Source organism: Anoplolepis gracilipes, unplaced genomic scaffold, assembly GCF_047496725.1.
Source record: "Anoplolepis gracilipes unplaced genomic scaffold, ASM4749672v1 Contig19, whole genome shotgun sequence".
Taxonomy (NCBI): Eukaryota; Metazoa; Arthropoda; class Insecta; order Hymenoptera; family Formicidae; genus Anoplolepis; species Anoplolepis gracilipes.
In genome coordinates this window covers 487,659-501,978 of record NW_027328667.1, presented here as the reverse complement: position 1 = coordinate 501,978, position 14,320 = coordinate 487,659, and the positions used below count along the sequence as shown (strand labels likewise).

The following is a 14,320-nucleotide window of genomic DNA, read 5'->3' as shown; positions in this document are numbered from 1 at the left end:
TATCATGAATAAATAATATTTTATTAGTTTTTGATGGTTTTAACACAGAACGTTTTGCCGTAATAAGTAAACCTGCAGAAGAGAATGCACACTCAGATACTAAACTTGTAATTGGTATAGCATAAATGCAACATACCAATTTGTACAAATTTGGCATTGATAATTTCATTTTATTCCACCATTGTAGGGGATCTTCAATAGATTCTGAAATATGTAAATACTTTTTAATTTCGATAAAAATGGGATCTTCATGAGGAATAATATTTGTATGTTTTGCAGCCAATTCTAATCTTAATTTCTTAACTCCAAGAAGTGACTTATTGTTAGAATCATCTCTTTTTTTATTAGATACCTGTAAAACAAAAATAAACATCTAGAGAATCTAATTATATCATAAATACAATTGAATATTTGATAATTATTATCTAACTTGCTCAGCTATAATGCTCGAAGGCATTATTTTATATATCATATACTTTAAAAATTCTTCTGGAGATTGTTGTTTGTTATGAGATATTCTGCAACATCTTTAACATTTTGAATGTCGGATACAGAAGTGCTCCACAAACATGAGTTTCATGAATTGGAAATCGCTTTTTTATATTCTGTAAAATAGTTTTTTTAAGTTGTTTTACTATATCCGAATCATCTTCATTTACATACATGCTACTTTCAACTTCTGCCCTGAAAAAATTAAAGAAAAAGTTGATATAGTAGCATTTAATAACTTCTTTCTTATGTAAAATAAATTAGTGACGTTAAAATACAAAACTATTAAATTTGAATAAGAACATTACATCAATACACATTTTATGATATTGCTCTTTATTTTAAATTTCTATATTCATTTAAAAATATATTACAAACCTAAATAAAAGTGCAAGATTGGTTGTTGGATATTCTACTCCTGAAAGAATTTCTGTTGCTGTTTTAATACTTATTAAGCAGTCTGCTACACCCTCGATTTCCTTCCATTCATTGCTTGTAGGAATTGCATCATAACGTTTATTCATTGCCAAACAGCGTATCACTATCTCTAAAAAATAAATTATAACATTTAAATAAAAAACTATTATAATAATACATAAAGTTTTGAATATTAATGTTTGTAAAATGGTATATAGTTTTATAATTATACGATAATAAAATGGTATATAGTTTTATAATTATACGATAATAAAATGGTATATAGTTTTATAATTATACGATAATAAAATGGTATATAGTTTTATAATTATACGATAATAAAATGGTATATAGTTTTATAATTATACGATAATAAAATGGTATATAGTTTTATAATTATACGATAATAAAATGGTATATAGTTTTATAATTATACGATAATAAAGAGATGTTTTCTTAATTTAATCAAATATTTAAATTACTTCAATTATCATAACATATAAATATGTCCAATGTAAATTATTTAATTGTTATACATATGTTTAATTGTTATACATGTTATATATTATAAATGGAAAATATTAATTGCATAAGTTACATAATTCTTTAGTAATGTTTACATTATTAACTTAAACATATATCTTCTACAGTAAAATAGAAAAATTTATTGTAAATAATATTTTACAAATTTATAATGCCAATACATTCAGATAAATATAAATTTTATCATAGTTCAACTTACCTTTATTTTTAAGTAAACTCGATAACATTTCTAGTGTACTGTTCCATCTAGTTGATACATTTTTATGTAATCCTGAATGTGATATAAATGAAGGAAAGCCCTGAGCATATGAATGCTCATTATTATTTTCGAAAAGTGTGGAATTAAATCTTACATCAGCTTCTAAAATCTCTTCTAAGTTTTCAGCACTGTCTAATATATTATTAATGGTCTCTTGTTAAATAATTTCTTTTGTTTTATTAATATCTTGAGTTTTAAAAGCAAGAATTTTTACAATACTTTTAACTTTAACTATAACATTATTAACATCTGGTAATTTGGAAATAGTGTCTACCATCACTAAATTATGGAGTCCATGTGCAATACAAGGTACCCTCTCAATTTTCATAAGTTTTGCAGCTTTAATCATATTTGTTCCTCCATCAATTACGAGAGTTATAATTTTGTCGTTTAAATTAAATTTTGTTAATACCTTTTTTAATTCTTCAACAATATTATCTGCCGTATGAGGATGTGGTAAGAAACTTGTTCGTAATGTATGTACATGATCTCAACTGGATTTCTGTAGGCGATATCCAATGTAAAGTGAAAGTCATAAATGGAATATAACGATAATTATCAGTCCACGCATCCGTGGTTAGTGAAATTGCACTTGATTATCCTCATTTATTTTTGCTTTAACAACAAATACGCAATCATTATATACCCTTGAAAGTGAATGTCGAGATAATGTACTTGGATGTGGCATATCCACATCATTTTGTATAATACCATGTATTTTTAAAAAGTCTTTTAATCCATCTTTTTCAGCTTCAAAAAACGGAATGAGATCTCTACAAAACCAGATAGTCATGCTATCACTTAGCTCTTTTTTTTTCTCTGTAATTTTTGAAGATTTGGATGATTGTTCAGATTGTCCATAAGAATGAAAGAATCTCTTAATGTTGGCTCTTTGATTTGATAACTGTGTTGATTTTATATTATGCTCTTCTGTTAAGTGGACAATTAAATTTCCAGTACTAACTGTTTTTTTATATCTACATATTTTTCGTCCATCAGGATGCATAAAACACATCTTACAATATACGTGAAATCTGTCTACTACAATACTTTTTTCACTATTTTTAAGCATGCCAAAATGTTCTCTGGTAATACTTCGAGTACGAGTGGAATTTTCAATACTCACTATAAGATTTTTATTTTTTTTTAGTTCATTATTATCAATATTTTCATTTGACTCGTCAACATCTATTTCTGCACATTCGTTAAGTGACATTTTGTTTTATAAACTGTCTGAAAATAAAATTATTAACATTAAGTCATTCTAATCTAATTCTAACAGAAAATAATATAGACTATATAAGTGCATTTAATTTTTGCTATAGAAAGACTAATTAATTTATAACAGCACAATTCATAATTATCATAACATAATAATACATTTTCTATTACTATAAGTTGTACCTAAAATCTTTGTTGTAATAATGTTTTAATAAAATGACACTCGAGAAAAGTAAATATTAGTCTTATTTGAAATAAATTAATATTTATTATATTTGAGACACAACTTCTAAATATACGATGAAATATTAATACGTTTACATGTATCATTGGCTGCGTTCAGGAAAAAAAGCTGCTTTGCAACTGTGTAAAATGCGTGAATCTAATTAGTGTATACTTTTAATTTTGGCTAAATCTAACAGCATACGCCAATCAGATTCATGAATTTTACAACAATTGTAAAGCAGCAGGCTCGAATTCATAGTCGTTTCTCAAATCTTAAGATTAGAGAATTTCTTAAATCTATCCTAATGCGACCATTTCATTGGTTGAATAGAATAGCTTAACCAATGAAATGGTCGTATTATGATAGATTAAGAAATTCTCTAATCTTAAGATTTGAGAAACTACTATGGTCCATATTATGAATCCTCTTTTATCGATAAAAGGGCTTTTAAAAGTGGCATACAGCCAATCAGATTTAAGGCTGGTTTAGAGGCCGTAACTGTTAACTTATGACGGAATCGATAAAGTTCAATATTGGAATTTCAATGCTTTTGTTCATGTTGAAAGCAAAAGAGGATTCAGAATATGGGCCTATGAATTCGGACCTATAGGCGTAAGACTTAAGAAATTGACCAATCCCAGTTGAAGTTCAGAAGAATAATCAACTGTGATTGATCAATTTTCTTATGACCTTATGGTTACGACTAAAATTTTTGTACGTGCAAAGGCCTTTAGAAGAAGACAAAGAGAATGAGTAAGCTAAGATTAAAATTAAACGACATTGGTAGAAACGGCCATAAAAGTGACATGTAAACGTATTCATTGAGTTTTATCTCTTGCAAATTTATTTTTTCGGCGCGCCGCATTAATTTTTGGCGGCGGTGTTTGACGAAAATTTTAAGATTGGCGGCGGCGGAATCGATGAATGATTATTTATCGGCGGCGGCGGCGGCGTGGCGCGGCGGCGCAAGGATCTAGAGGAAAGGAACTCTACTGGAAAGCCGCGGAAAATAATATATTTCTAGAGAGCCAACTTCGTGGTTGGGAGTTGCACATGCGCAGTATGTGCATTATTGAAAATTATTTTGTTGTAATTAATAAATAATCCATCAGCAAACATCATTGAAGAAATTGAAACTAACAATCAATTTCCTATCGATTTAACATACAATTAATTTAAAAAATATTAAAAATTATTTTTAGGTATGATCAGGTATTTATTTTGTTAATATCAATTAAATTAATAACCAATAAACGCCAAAATCAGACCAACAATAATCAACAATTGATTAAAATTATTGAATGTTCAAAAAATTATTAATTTTGGTTAGCCATCTTCACGCTTCACGTTTCACGTCTTTCTAACAAACTACACTAATACCCATATCGCTCAATTCGGTTCAATATTTATTTTGAACAATAATGTCAACGAATATTATTGAAACGATTATTGAGACGAAAAAAGACGCAGAAGGCAAAAACAAAACCAAAATCTATTGTACATTTTGCCCTTCAAAAATGCTTAATCCTGGGACTGCCAGGTTAATAAATATGGAGGTTAGTATTGTATACGTAACATCTCAATATTGGAGGTTAGTATTGTGAACGTAGTAACATCTCAATATTGAAAAAATTACACGACTACTTATTTCTTTTACATAATATTAATTTAATCATCAATGTATTTATGTTGCTTTATTATTGTTAATTTAAAAACGTGTTTAATATATTATGTTTTTTACATTTTGCAGATTATTTACAACTTAAAAATTATATTGGTTATTTTATATGATATATACTATATAAATTTCTTATTTGTGGAAAATATTCATTCCTAAAAACTTATCTAAATAGATAATTGTACAATTAAGTAAATAAATAATGTAAATATTTTTTACAGTTTGCGTTACCTTATATTCATAGCAAAGGAGAAGGTAAAGACATTCAGTCAGAAGTTATTTTGAACTACTGGTTAGTAGAAGATATGTATACTTTTGAAAATATTGGTGTGTCACATACAGTAGGTAATGTCAAGTACTTAGCTTGCGCTGATTGTGAGAGGGGTCCAGTAGGGTGGCATGATTTGTCCACTAAAAAGTCGTATATTGCATTGTGTAGAGTCAAACATGAATAAATAGGAATATGTATGCTTATAATAAAATAATTTTATATACATAATGTATAATTTTTTTGTATAAGCACAAGTGTACAGAAACAATGTCATAGGTATAAAATAATAGTTATATAACTATATGAATGTGTTTTTTATACAAAAGTTACTCTAGATTTTTATAAAATAAATTAATATATCTTTTTAAATTAGTAAAATAATTAAGGATAAATCCCTCTTCATATAAAAATAAGTCAAATATAAGTATGATTATTTCATATCAAGTTTATAATTAGAATTATTCTTATTCCATGTACAATCTGAAAAATTTTGTTATTTTTTATAAAAATAATAATTAGTTAAGAATAAGTAACAATTTATTATTTTAGATGACAATTTAATATTTTATTATAATATATGTTGTAAACAGTTAATAAATAATAAATTATTGATACATTTTACAATCAATAAATTTTATTTATAATTAAAAATTATCTGTATTTTATATATACATAACATATGCATTGTATAAATTAAGTACATGCATGAAAGTACATATAACTTGTTTTAAGTATCATATACATACATAGTTACAGATGTAATATACATATTAATATAATTAATTGTAAATAAATGTTATATAGACATATAATGTTTATACATGTAAATGTAATATCAAACGCAACATCAAATATGAGCTATATAAATTGTTAGATATATATTATTAACTTAATTAAATTGACATTTATTGTCAGATATTATAATAGTGTGGAACATTTCGACATTTACTTATTGTGTCTTTTTACATTAAAATCTTGCATATACATTATATTATCTTTAATCCTACGGATACTTTTACAATTACAAGCGGTTTTTATTTCTGTCCTCTTTTTTTGGGATTAACTGTTTTCCATTGTTGTTCAGTTATGTGTTCAATGTGTTCTAATTTAAAATTTATTGTATATCTGTCAATAAAAACTTCTTGTATATGTTTTTGTATAATATTGTTTATAGTTATACAATAAATTTTTATATAATAAATTTTATTTGTTTAAATATATAATTAGGCTTACCATTTTATAATTTAAGTTGAATTTAGTTTGTCACGAAGACAAATGTGTTTGTTCAATCTTATCTTCACAAAAAATCTTTATAAAAAAAAATCGATTTTACAGCTCAAAAATAAATATGAGATCAGTAGACAATATGCCAAATGTAAAAGGTATACTAATTTTCACAAAGTGACGAAAACACAAACTTGGCGTGCTCGGGTCGAAGCAGAAAAACTGACTATAAAATTATAGAGTATAATAAATAAGATTGATTATTTGTAGATTGTAATAAATATGATTTTTGTTTGAAAATATAGCATTAAACGATGTAAATTTTTTCTTTATACATATTTTTACTTCCTTCTACTTTATTAGACTTGCAATACGTTTTTAAAATAACTTTTTAAAATCGTAATTAATTTGCCTGTATACTGATTTTATATTTATTTTTGAGCTATAAAATCAATTTCTTTTAACTGAACGTATTCTTTTGTAAATTTTTTAAAGATTTTTTAAAGAGAGAGAGAGAGCACATACATACATACATACGTAGATACATACATACATATCTTAATAATATATATATATAAGAACTTTTTTTTTTATTAATTAAAAATTTTTTAAATAGTGTAATAGATTTCTTATTAATATCACCTTGAGTGAACAAAAGTACCTTTTTCTTAGAGAAAGATGTTGAAAATTTATAAACAGATTTAAAAATAAAAGAAAACCTATTGGCTTTAAAGTTTTGTAAGTTGAAAGGCTTATAGGTGGTCTGTATCTGGCTCTCCAAGGGAAGAAACCTATTATGTTAGTTTAAAGATCTTTACTTAATATAATATTATTAAGATCTATAGAATGATATAAGTTATTTCAGAAAAATAATTCTCAAATTTTAACTTTAAAGACAAATCTCAGTAAAGATGCGTTATAAAAAAAATTTATAGGAACTTATACGAGACCACATGTTCACAAGAGATGGCCCACCTTCCCCTTCTATCTTTCTCTCTCTCCCTCTCTCTCTCTCTTTATATATATATATATATATATATATATATATATGTATACATACATACATATATACATACATACACATGAGCCATCAATGTGCAGAGACATACTTTATATATGTGTTTGTATGTACATAAAACTGAGAACGCTCTCTTCATAAGAAAAGTCTAATAATATAAATATCTGTGTTAACAACATTATCTAGGATTTCATAATTTGTATATTCCAAATAAGTTGTTTTATAAAATTTTCTTAAAATTATTTCTTTTGTTGTTTGCATAGTTAGGAAAAGTGTTATGGAGTTGGATTTTGTAATTTATAGTTCTTATCTTTTTCATATTAGAATCTTTATTTAGTATATGCAGTAATATAATCATTGGAACGTACAAGTTTTTTCTTATCTATTAATTTCCAATAATATTTTTCAAATTTTTTATCAAATGGTAGTGGGTCTGTTGTACAATTATCCTGTTGCATAGGTCCAATAACGAGAATTAAATTGCCTTTGTAATTTTCTATATAATTACAAAATGCACTATTGTTATTAAAGTAACAAAATAACATAGCATATCGTTTTGGTACTTGAAAATTCATTGATGCCTTCTCAATAAAAATAATATTTTTCAAGAATTGTGGTGGAGAATATTTGCTATTCCACCAGGAACTATCCAATTCTATGCCTATAACGTCTAATCCTTAAAAGTATATTATAAAAAAAAAACAAACTGTAAAAATATTATTAAAAGAAAATATTAATATATTTTTATTTCAAAAACTTACCTGAATATTTTTGTAATAACCATTCTAGTAATCCACAACCACAACCGATGCTTGCAATTCCAAATAACTTATACTTTCGTATAATATTATTCATCCAATACAAATCATTTAAATCAGGCAATATCCATGATAATCTCCTGAGATCATTAGTTGTGCAAGATAAAGCAGTTATTTCTTCCCACTTTTGAACATTATATAACGAAATAATATTTTCTTCGATATTGTCATCACTCGTTACTGAATATATTATATATGTATATAAATATTAAATATATTTTTGTTACAGAAAGATAATCTTAATATAGTCTTCTTCTTCTTCAAACTTAAAAAGAAAATAAATGACACATTACTTACATGACATTGTAAGATGCAGAGTACAGAATGCAGGATACAAATATATAACAGACTATTTATACAAATGAGAGAGGATGTTCGACGCTGAACTTGAATTGTGTAATTTTTCCAATAATAGATAGCTGTACTAGCTATAGTATACTTCAATAATGTATATATTAACTCTGAATACACATACACATATTTGTTCATTAGATTTTTATTGTGACGAGATATAAGTATGTAAAATAGAGATATAAGTCAACTTATCAAAAATCTTATTTATATTTTATCCTGCTTTGTTCCATTACAATATAACAGGAAAATATTTCAATTATACACAAATTCGTTAATTATAAAATATTATCAAGAATATATTCTATATGATAAAGTAATAATAAATTAGACATTTATTTCTAAATCTTATGCATATTTTTAATCGAGCTCAATGCTTTGTAATGCATAATGTATATCATCCTTTGATATATTTAATAGAATTTTTTGATGTATATTACTACCTGAATATTCATATATTAACAATCTATAATCATCTAATTTTGTGCAAATATCAAATGTTTGAGTGATGTTGGGTGTTTCATAGCCTTAAAAAGAAAAAAATTATTAAAATGTACAATTTTTTTATATTACTTTATATTAATTGTCTCTATACAAACCATTAAAGGAACATAAAAATTCAAACTGTTTGTAAACATTTATAAAACGAACTTCTTCAACACCAGTTCGTGTAACTTCTGAACATATGGCTTGCAAGAATACTTGTTCAAATTTCGAACAATGTTTTATTGCTTGAACCTTTGGATTTGTTATCATCTCCGACAAAGCTTCGTTTACATCATGTATGGTTACTGTGGTATCGTTGCGTATTTCGGTAATTTCTGCTGCACGACGACAAATGTCCAAAGCACGGCGAGCGTCACCCGATACCGCAGATATTTTTCTATTGTATATAAAAATAATATAAGTTATTATATTACGTAAAGATTCTTAAAATATTAAATTAAACTTTATCAATTTTATTTTATTAATAATTCTTTGTCAATAAAAAAGTAGTACTATTTATAAGTAGTACAGTTTAAAAAATTCTTTTTATAACATAATTATAATAAATTATATATAATTATATATAAATTATAAAAATTATATATATATATATATATATATATATATATATAAATTATATATAATTATATATAGAATATATATTAGTTTTACTTGCACACATACATGTTTATAACAACAGAGTTTACAATAACATAGTGTTCCATAATTGATGGCATAAATAATAACTAATTATTTTATATAAAAAAAAAATAAAAATTATTTCATATAAAGATTTGCGTTCAAAAACTTCCAGCTGGGATTGGGAATCTATAATATATAATATGTAACATAAACTAGATTTCTAGTCCCAGCTGGTCCAAACTGAGAATTATTGAACATAGATTTTGTTTTCGAGAAATTTGGCTTTAAAAATATTGGGACCACTAATAATCATGTATTACACATTATTGAATGTGTCTCCAAGTCTTAATAATTAAATAATAAATACTAATTTATAATATTCTTAAATAAAACTAATAACATCATGAGAAAGGCAATACAAGCCAAAATTTTAAATAGGGACATATTACAACTTGCACATCTGTATACTTTTAAGAACTTTGTATTGTTTACATTCAATTTGTTCTTGAATTTTTTGGTTTTTAAAAAAAATTCAAATTTTTAGTTGTGTCTTTACACTTTGTTTTTGACTCATATTGCCTTTCTCCTAATTTTATTAAATAAATAAATAAATAAATAAATATATATGTGTGTGTGTGTGTGTGTGTGTTTGTGTCTGTGTGTGTGTGTGTATTCTCTGTTAAGAATATAAAATTTATCAGACTATATTTATGCACAATTTCTTCAGTAACTTATAATATTTTAAATACTTTAGTAAATGGAACATTATATTTCCTAATCTTTTAGATATTTTTATTCACAACTTCAGATGAAGAAAATATTTTAAAGATTTTTAATGTAACTTTCTAAAATAAATTTTTATTACGTATTTTTAAATGTTTTTCACTTATATGAAAGAAAACACAGAGCTTAAGTTTCAAGTGTCAGATTTGCAAATATACTAAAAAACTGAATAGCTTTTGTAATATAAACATTTTTCACTTGCATATCAATTTTATTTTTTTGTCATTAAAAATTTTAATACAGAATTTTAATAAAGAATAAGTACTCTATGTTCAATGTTTTGTTACGATATTGAATATATATAAAAAAATAGATATAACTTTTTAATATTTTTTAAACAATATTAAATAATAAAAAATAATAAAACATAATTTACAACTTGAATTGGTGGATTATCGACTGCATATATATAAGAATAAAATTACCAAAGACAAAATTTTTTTAAATAATCTTATTCCTAGTAAAATTCAATGAGAATTGCCTGATTTTTTTGAGATACAAAAGAAATCCATAACATTCAATGTTTTCACCAATTTTTTATGTTTTGCTAAAAAGTAGACACCCTATTATAAAATTGTTAAAGTTTAAAAGAAAGCAAAATATTAAATATGTTACTCATTTTTAAATTTTGAAATCAATTTGTTTTTCTCAAAAAGCAAGACCTTATATATATTAAAAAATTTTATTTTACTTCTTTGACTTATTTTTTTCACATAAAATTATTATCTTTTCAATTGTATCATCAATTGCAGGGAGAGAGAACACCTTGTATATACTAAAAATTAGTATAATTTGTAAAACATGATAATATTTAATTAGAGAACATTTTAAAAACTTATATAACAAAGTTATACAATAAAACGTTAAAAAATATGCATATGTATGTGTGCAAAGACATATACAGGGTGGACCATTTTAATCCATCCAGTCGAATATCTCGAAAACCAAGTCCGGAAGAGAAAAATGTTTCAGACAAAAGTTGTTTGGTTTCGAGGAGGCCATAAGATGGTACCATTGGTTTGATCTTGAAAAGTCATTTGAAGGTCATGTAAAGGTCACTTCAAGTTTTTAAAGTAAAAATCTGAATTTGCAACTAACAGTTACACATTTCTACTTTAACATAATTATGTGTTTTAATTATGCCAATTGATTCGTCTCGTTATTCTGTGCATAAAAGTATTAGAGTAAGATAATCATAAAATGAATATTTTATGAGATATCTTGTTTTTTATGTCAGAATACTGCAACTTTGAAGCCTTATAACTCAAAAAATACTTAATGAAAAATACTTTGTCATAAGTGTTTTGGAAAGCTCTCGAGATGAGCTACAAGAATATGTAAAAATATATAAGGTGTTCCATTTAAAAAACTTGAAGTGACCTTCACATGACCTTCAAATGACTTTTTAAGGTCAAACTAATGGTACCATCTTATGACCCCCTCGAAACCATACAACTTTTGTCTGAAACATTTTTCTCTCCCGGACTTGGTTTTCGAGATATTCGAATGGATGGATTAAAATGGTCCACCCTGTATATATATATATATATATATATATAAAATATAAAAAATATGATATATTTACCGTGCAATTAATTGTAAAGCTTCATTTTTAAAAATATTGATATCTTTAAGTCTAGTCAATATTATCTCTTGTAATTGCTTATGATTGTATGGTTGAAAAGTTACTCGAGTAAGACCTAATCGTGATGTAACTCTACCCATTAAAAGTCTCTCTGGGAGATCCATAGTATTTGCAATAGTAATAACTACTAATCGAGCAAAGATTTTAGTAGGCCAATCTAGTAAATTATATATCACATCTTGTCGTTTTGTACATAATAAATCAAGCTATAAAATCCAAATAAGAAAAAAACAATAAAAATTAATGCAATAGAATAAATAATAAAATAATAATATATAAATTCATAAATCCAAAAAATTCAATTAAATAAGAAATAAATGAAAATATACACAATAAAAATTAAATAAAAATATATATGTATACCTCATCTACAAGCAACAATGTCATTGGTCTCTTAGCATTGCTACTGAATTTCTTTTCTAGTGCATTATATGCTTGTTCCCATGTTAAAACCTTTCCAGATAATTGCTTTAAAATCTGAACATAAGCTTGCCTTGGATCAGATAATTTCATACCATTAATTTCAATAAACTCAAAATAGTTTAATTTACCCTTTTCTACCGATCTCTTTAAACATTTTATAATTTCATTTACAGTAGCAGTTTTACCTGTACCTGGGACACCACTTATATAAATACATCTGCAATTAATATTTGTACATATTTTGTATTATTTTAGTAACTAAAAGTAAGTGTTAAATGATATTTATTAAAATTACCCTCCACTATTGTCTATTAGTTTGCTTTCTAAAAATGTATAAATATCATTGAATTGTTCTTCTCTGCAAGGTAATGACTTAGGCACTGTACTGACATGTAACCTCATTCTAGCTTCTTGTAATGGTGTAATTGGTTTAGCTAAGGCTTTAGTCCTTACTTTTACAGATGGTGTTAAAGCACCAGGTTTCAATGATGCGCGATGTGACTTTACCTATATAAATATTTATTAAACCTTTCTATATTACTGATTCAAAAACATTTTTTATATTTTTATCTTTTTGTTTAATAGTCAACAATTTTTTGTAACATTATATATAGTCTCTATCTTATACGCTTTGATCTTACTTTCATCTGTTTATTGTGTTATTGATTCATATTTATCAGGCAATTAAAATAATAAATAATAAATTAAAAATTAATAAATTGTTAAAAATAATTAATTAAAAAAGTTTAAATATTATTTATATGAGAAAAAGAGAAAGTCCAATTAGAACCTGGGTTCAGTAAGTACCGTGTATATATAATGTGAAAAAAAAGTTTACTATTTGACGTATATAAATTGTAACAGTACCAAACGTTTCGATCCACTTTGGATCCTTTTCAATAGAGAAATAGAAGTAATGTATAATAGAAGTAACAGAGTCAGTGCAATAAGGAGTCGTATGATTCTTTTAATATTGAAATTTTACTACACATATATATGATATACACTATACTAACCTCCATATTTATAAACTTCTGTGCAATCTCAGTATTAAAAATTTTTAAAGAGCAAAATATGCAAAAGATTTTGTTTTTCTTGTTGCCTGTGTTTTTTCTCTTCTCGTTTCAATATTATTCGTTGAACTTATTTCAAAATAAATCTTGAACCTGAAAGAAACTTGAAAGAGGCTATACCGGTATTTTTCGTGAGACGCTTTCTACATATAACATGTAATAAAGGTAAATTTTCACGAGCCGTTGAAACCGATTGAGCAATAAAAAGGATCACGTGACCAAGAATGACGAATTCATAGGACGTGTTCGAAAACAAGTTCAGTTCACAGACTGTATACTATAACTAGACCGCTAACTTTCTTATATATTAGCAGAGAGAAGACTGAGAGTGGTCATGCCCCCGTTTTTTAGGGAACGCTTTTTCCCCGCCGTACAGTGGCGCTAACTGGATCCACAATTGAGTTTTTGGAACTACGCGGCTGGATCTACTTTCCAGTGCCACGGTAAAACGACCGATTGGTTCGAGTCCGTGCTAGATCCACAAATTGTGGTTCGTGTCCGTGCTAGATCCATAATTGTGGATCTCAAAGGGTGCGTTCTTTAATGCAGGTCTGCTGTAGATGGTCGTTCGTTTACTCCATCTGCAAAAGCGACTGCAGCGCAATCTTCCATTCATTTACGCAGAGATACATCCCATCTGCGCAGTCACCTCAGAGGTTCTGCTCTGGATGCTCTGCTCACAATACTGCGTAAACGAACGCAAAACTGTCGCCTAACAAATAAAAAGATAGTCTAAGCGTGTATTAAAAATTA

At 26.0% G+C, this 14,320-nt stretch overlaps 2 protein-coding genes across 4 annotated transcripts; both read right to left on the bottom strand.

Annotated features, from left to right (window-relative positions):
• Positions 1-7,614: 7,614 nt before the first annotated feature.
• On the bottom strand, positions 7,615-8,601 carry LOC140675551 (uncharacterized). The gene is made up of 3 exons (XM_072910142.1): positions 8,462-8,601; positions 8,108-8,344; positions 7,615-8,022 (listed from the first exon to the last, which is right to left on the bottom strand). The coding sequence occupies exons 1-3, from the start codon at positions 8,466-8,468 to the stop codon at positions 7,676-7,678; spliced, it is 591 nt and encodes a 196-aa protein (XP_072766243.1). The 5' UTR covers positions 8,469-8,601; the 3' UTR covers positions 7,615-7,675.
• On the bottom strand, positions 8,352-13,806 carry LOC140675550 (origin recognition complex subunit 1-like). Of its 3 annotated transcripts, none has more exons than XM_072910138.1 (7): positions 13,511-13,806; positions 12,790-13,001; positions 12,435-12,711; positions 12,012-12,277; positions 9,115-9,398; positions 8,959-9,042; positions 8,352-8,625 (listed from the first exon to the last, which is right to left on the bottom strand). In XM_072910138.1, exons 1-7 carry the CDS (start codon positions 13,514-13,516, stop codon positions 8,354-8,356), a joined length of 1,401 nt encoding a protein of 466 aa, XP_072766239.1. In that variant the 5' UTR covers positions 13,517-13,806; the 3' UTR covers positions 8,352-8,353. The 3 variants fall into 3 exon arrangements, with proteins under 3 accessions (XP_072766239.1, XP_072766242.1, XP_072766241.1); XM_072910141.1 differs by having other exon boundaries at positions 8,410-8,429; positions 13,511-13,800; XM_072910140.1 differs by lacking the exon at positions 8,352-8,625 and having other exon boundaries at positions 8,861-9,042; positions 13,511-13,802.
• Positions 13,807-14,320: the final 514 nt, after the last annotated feature.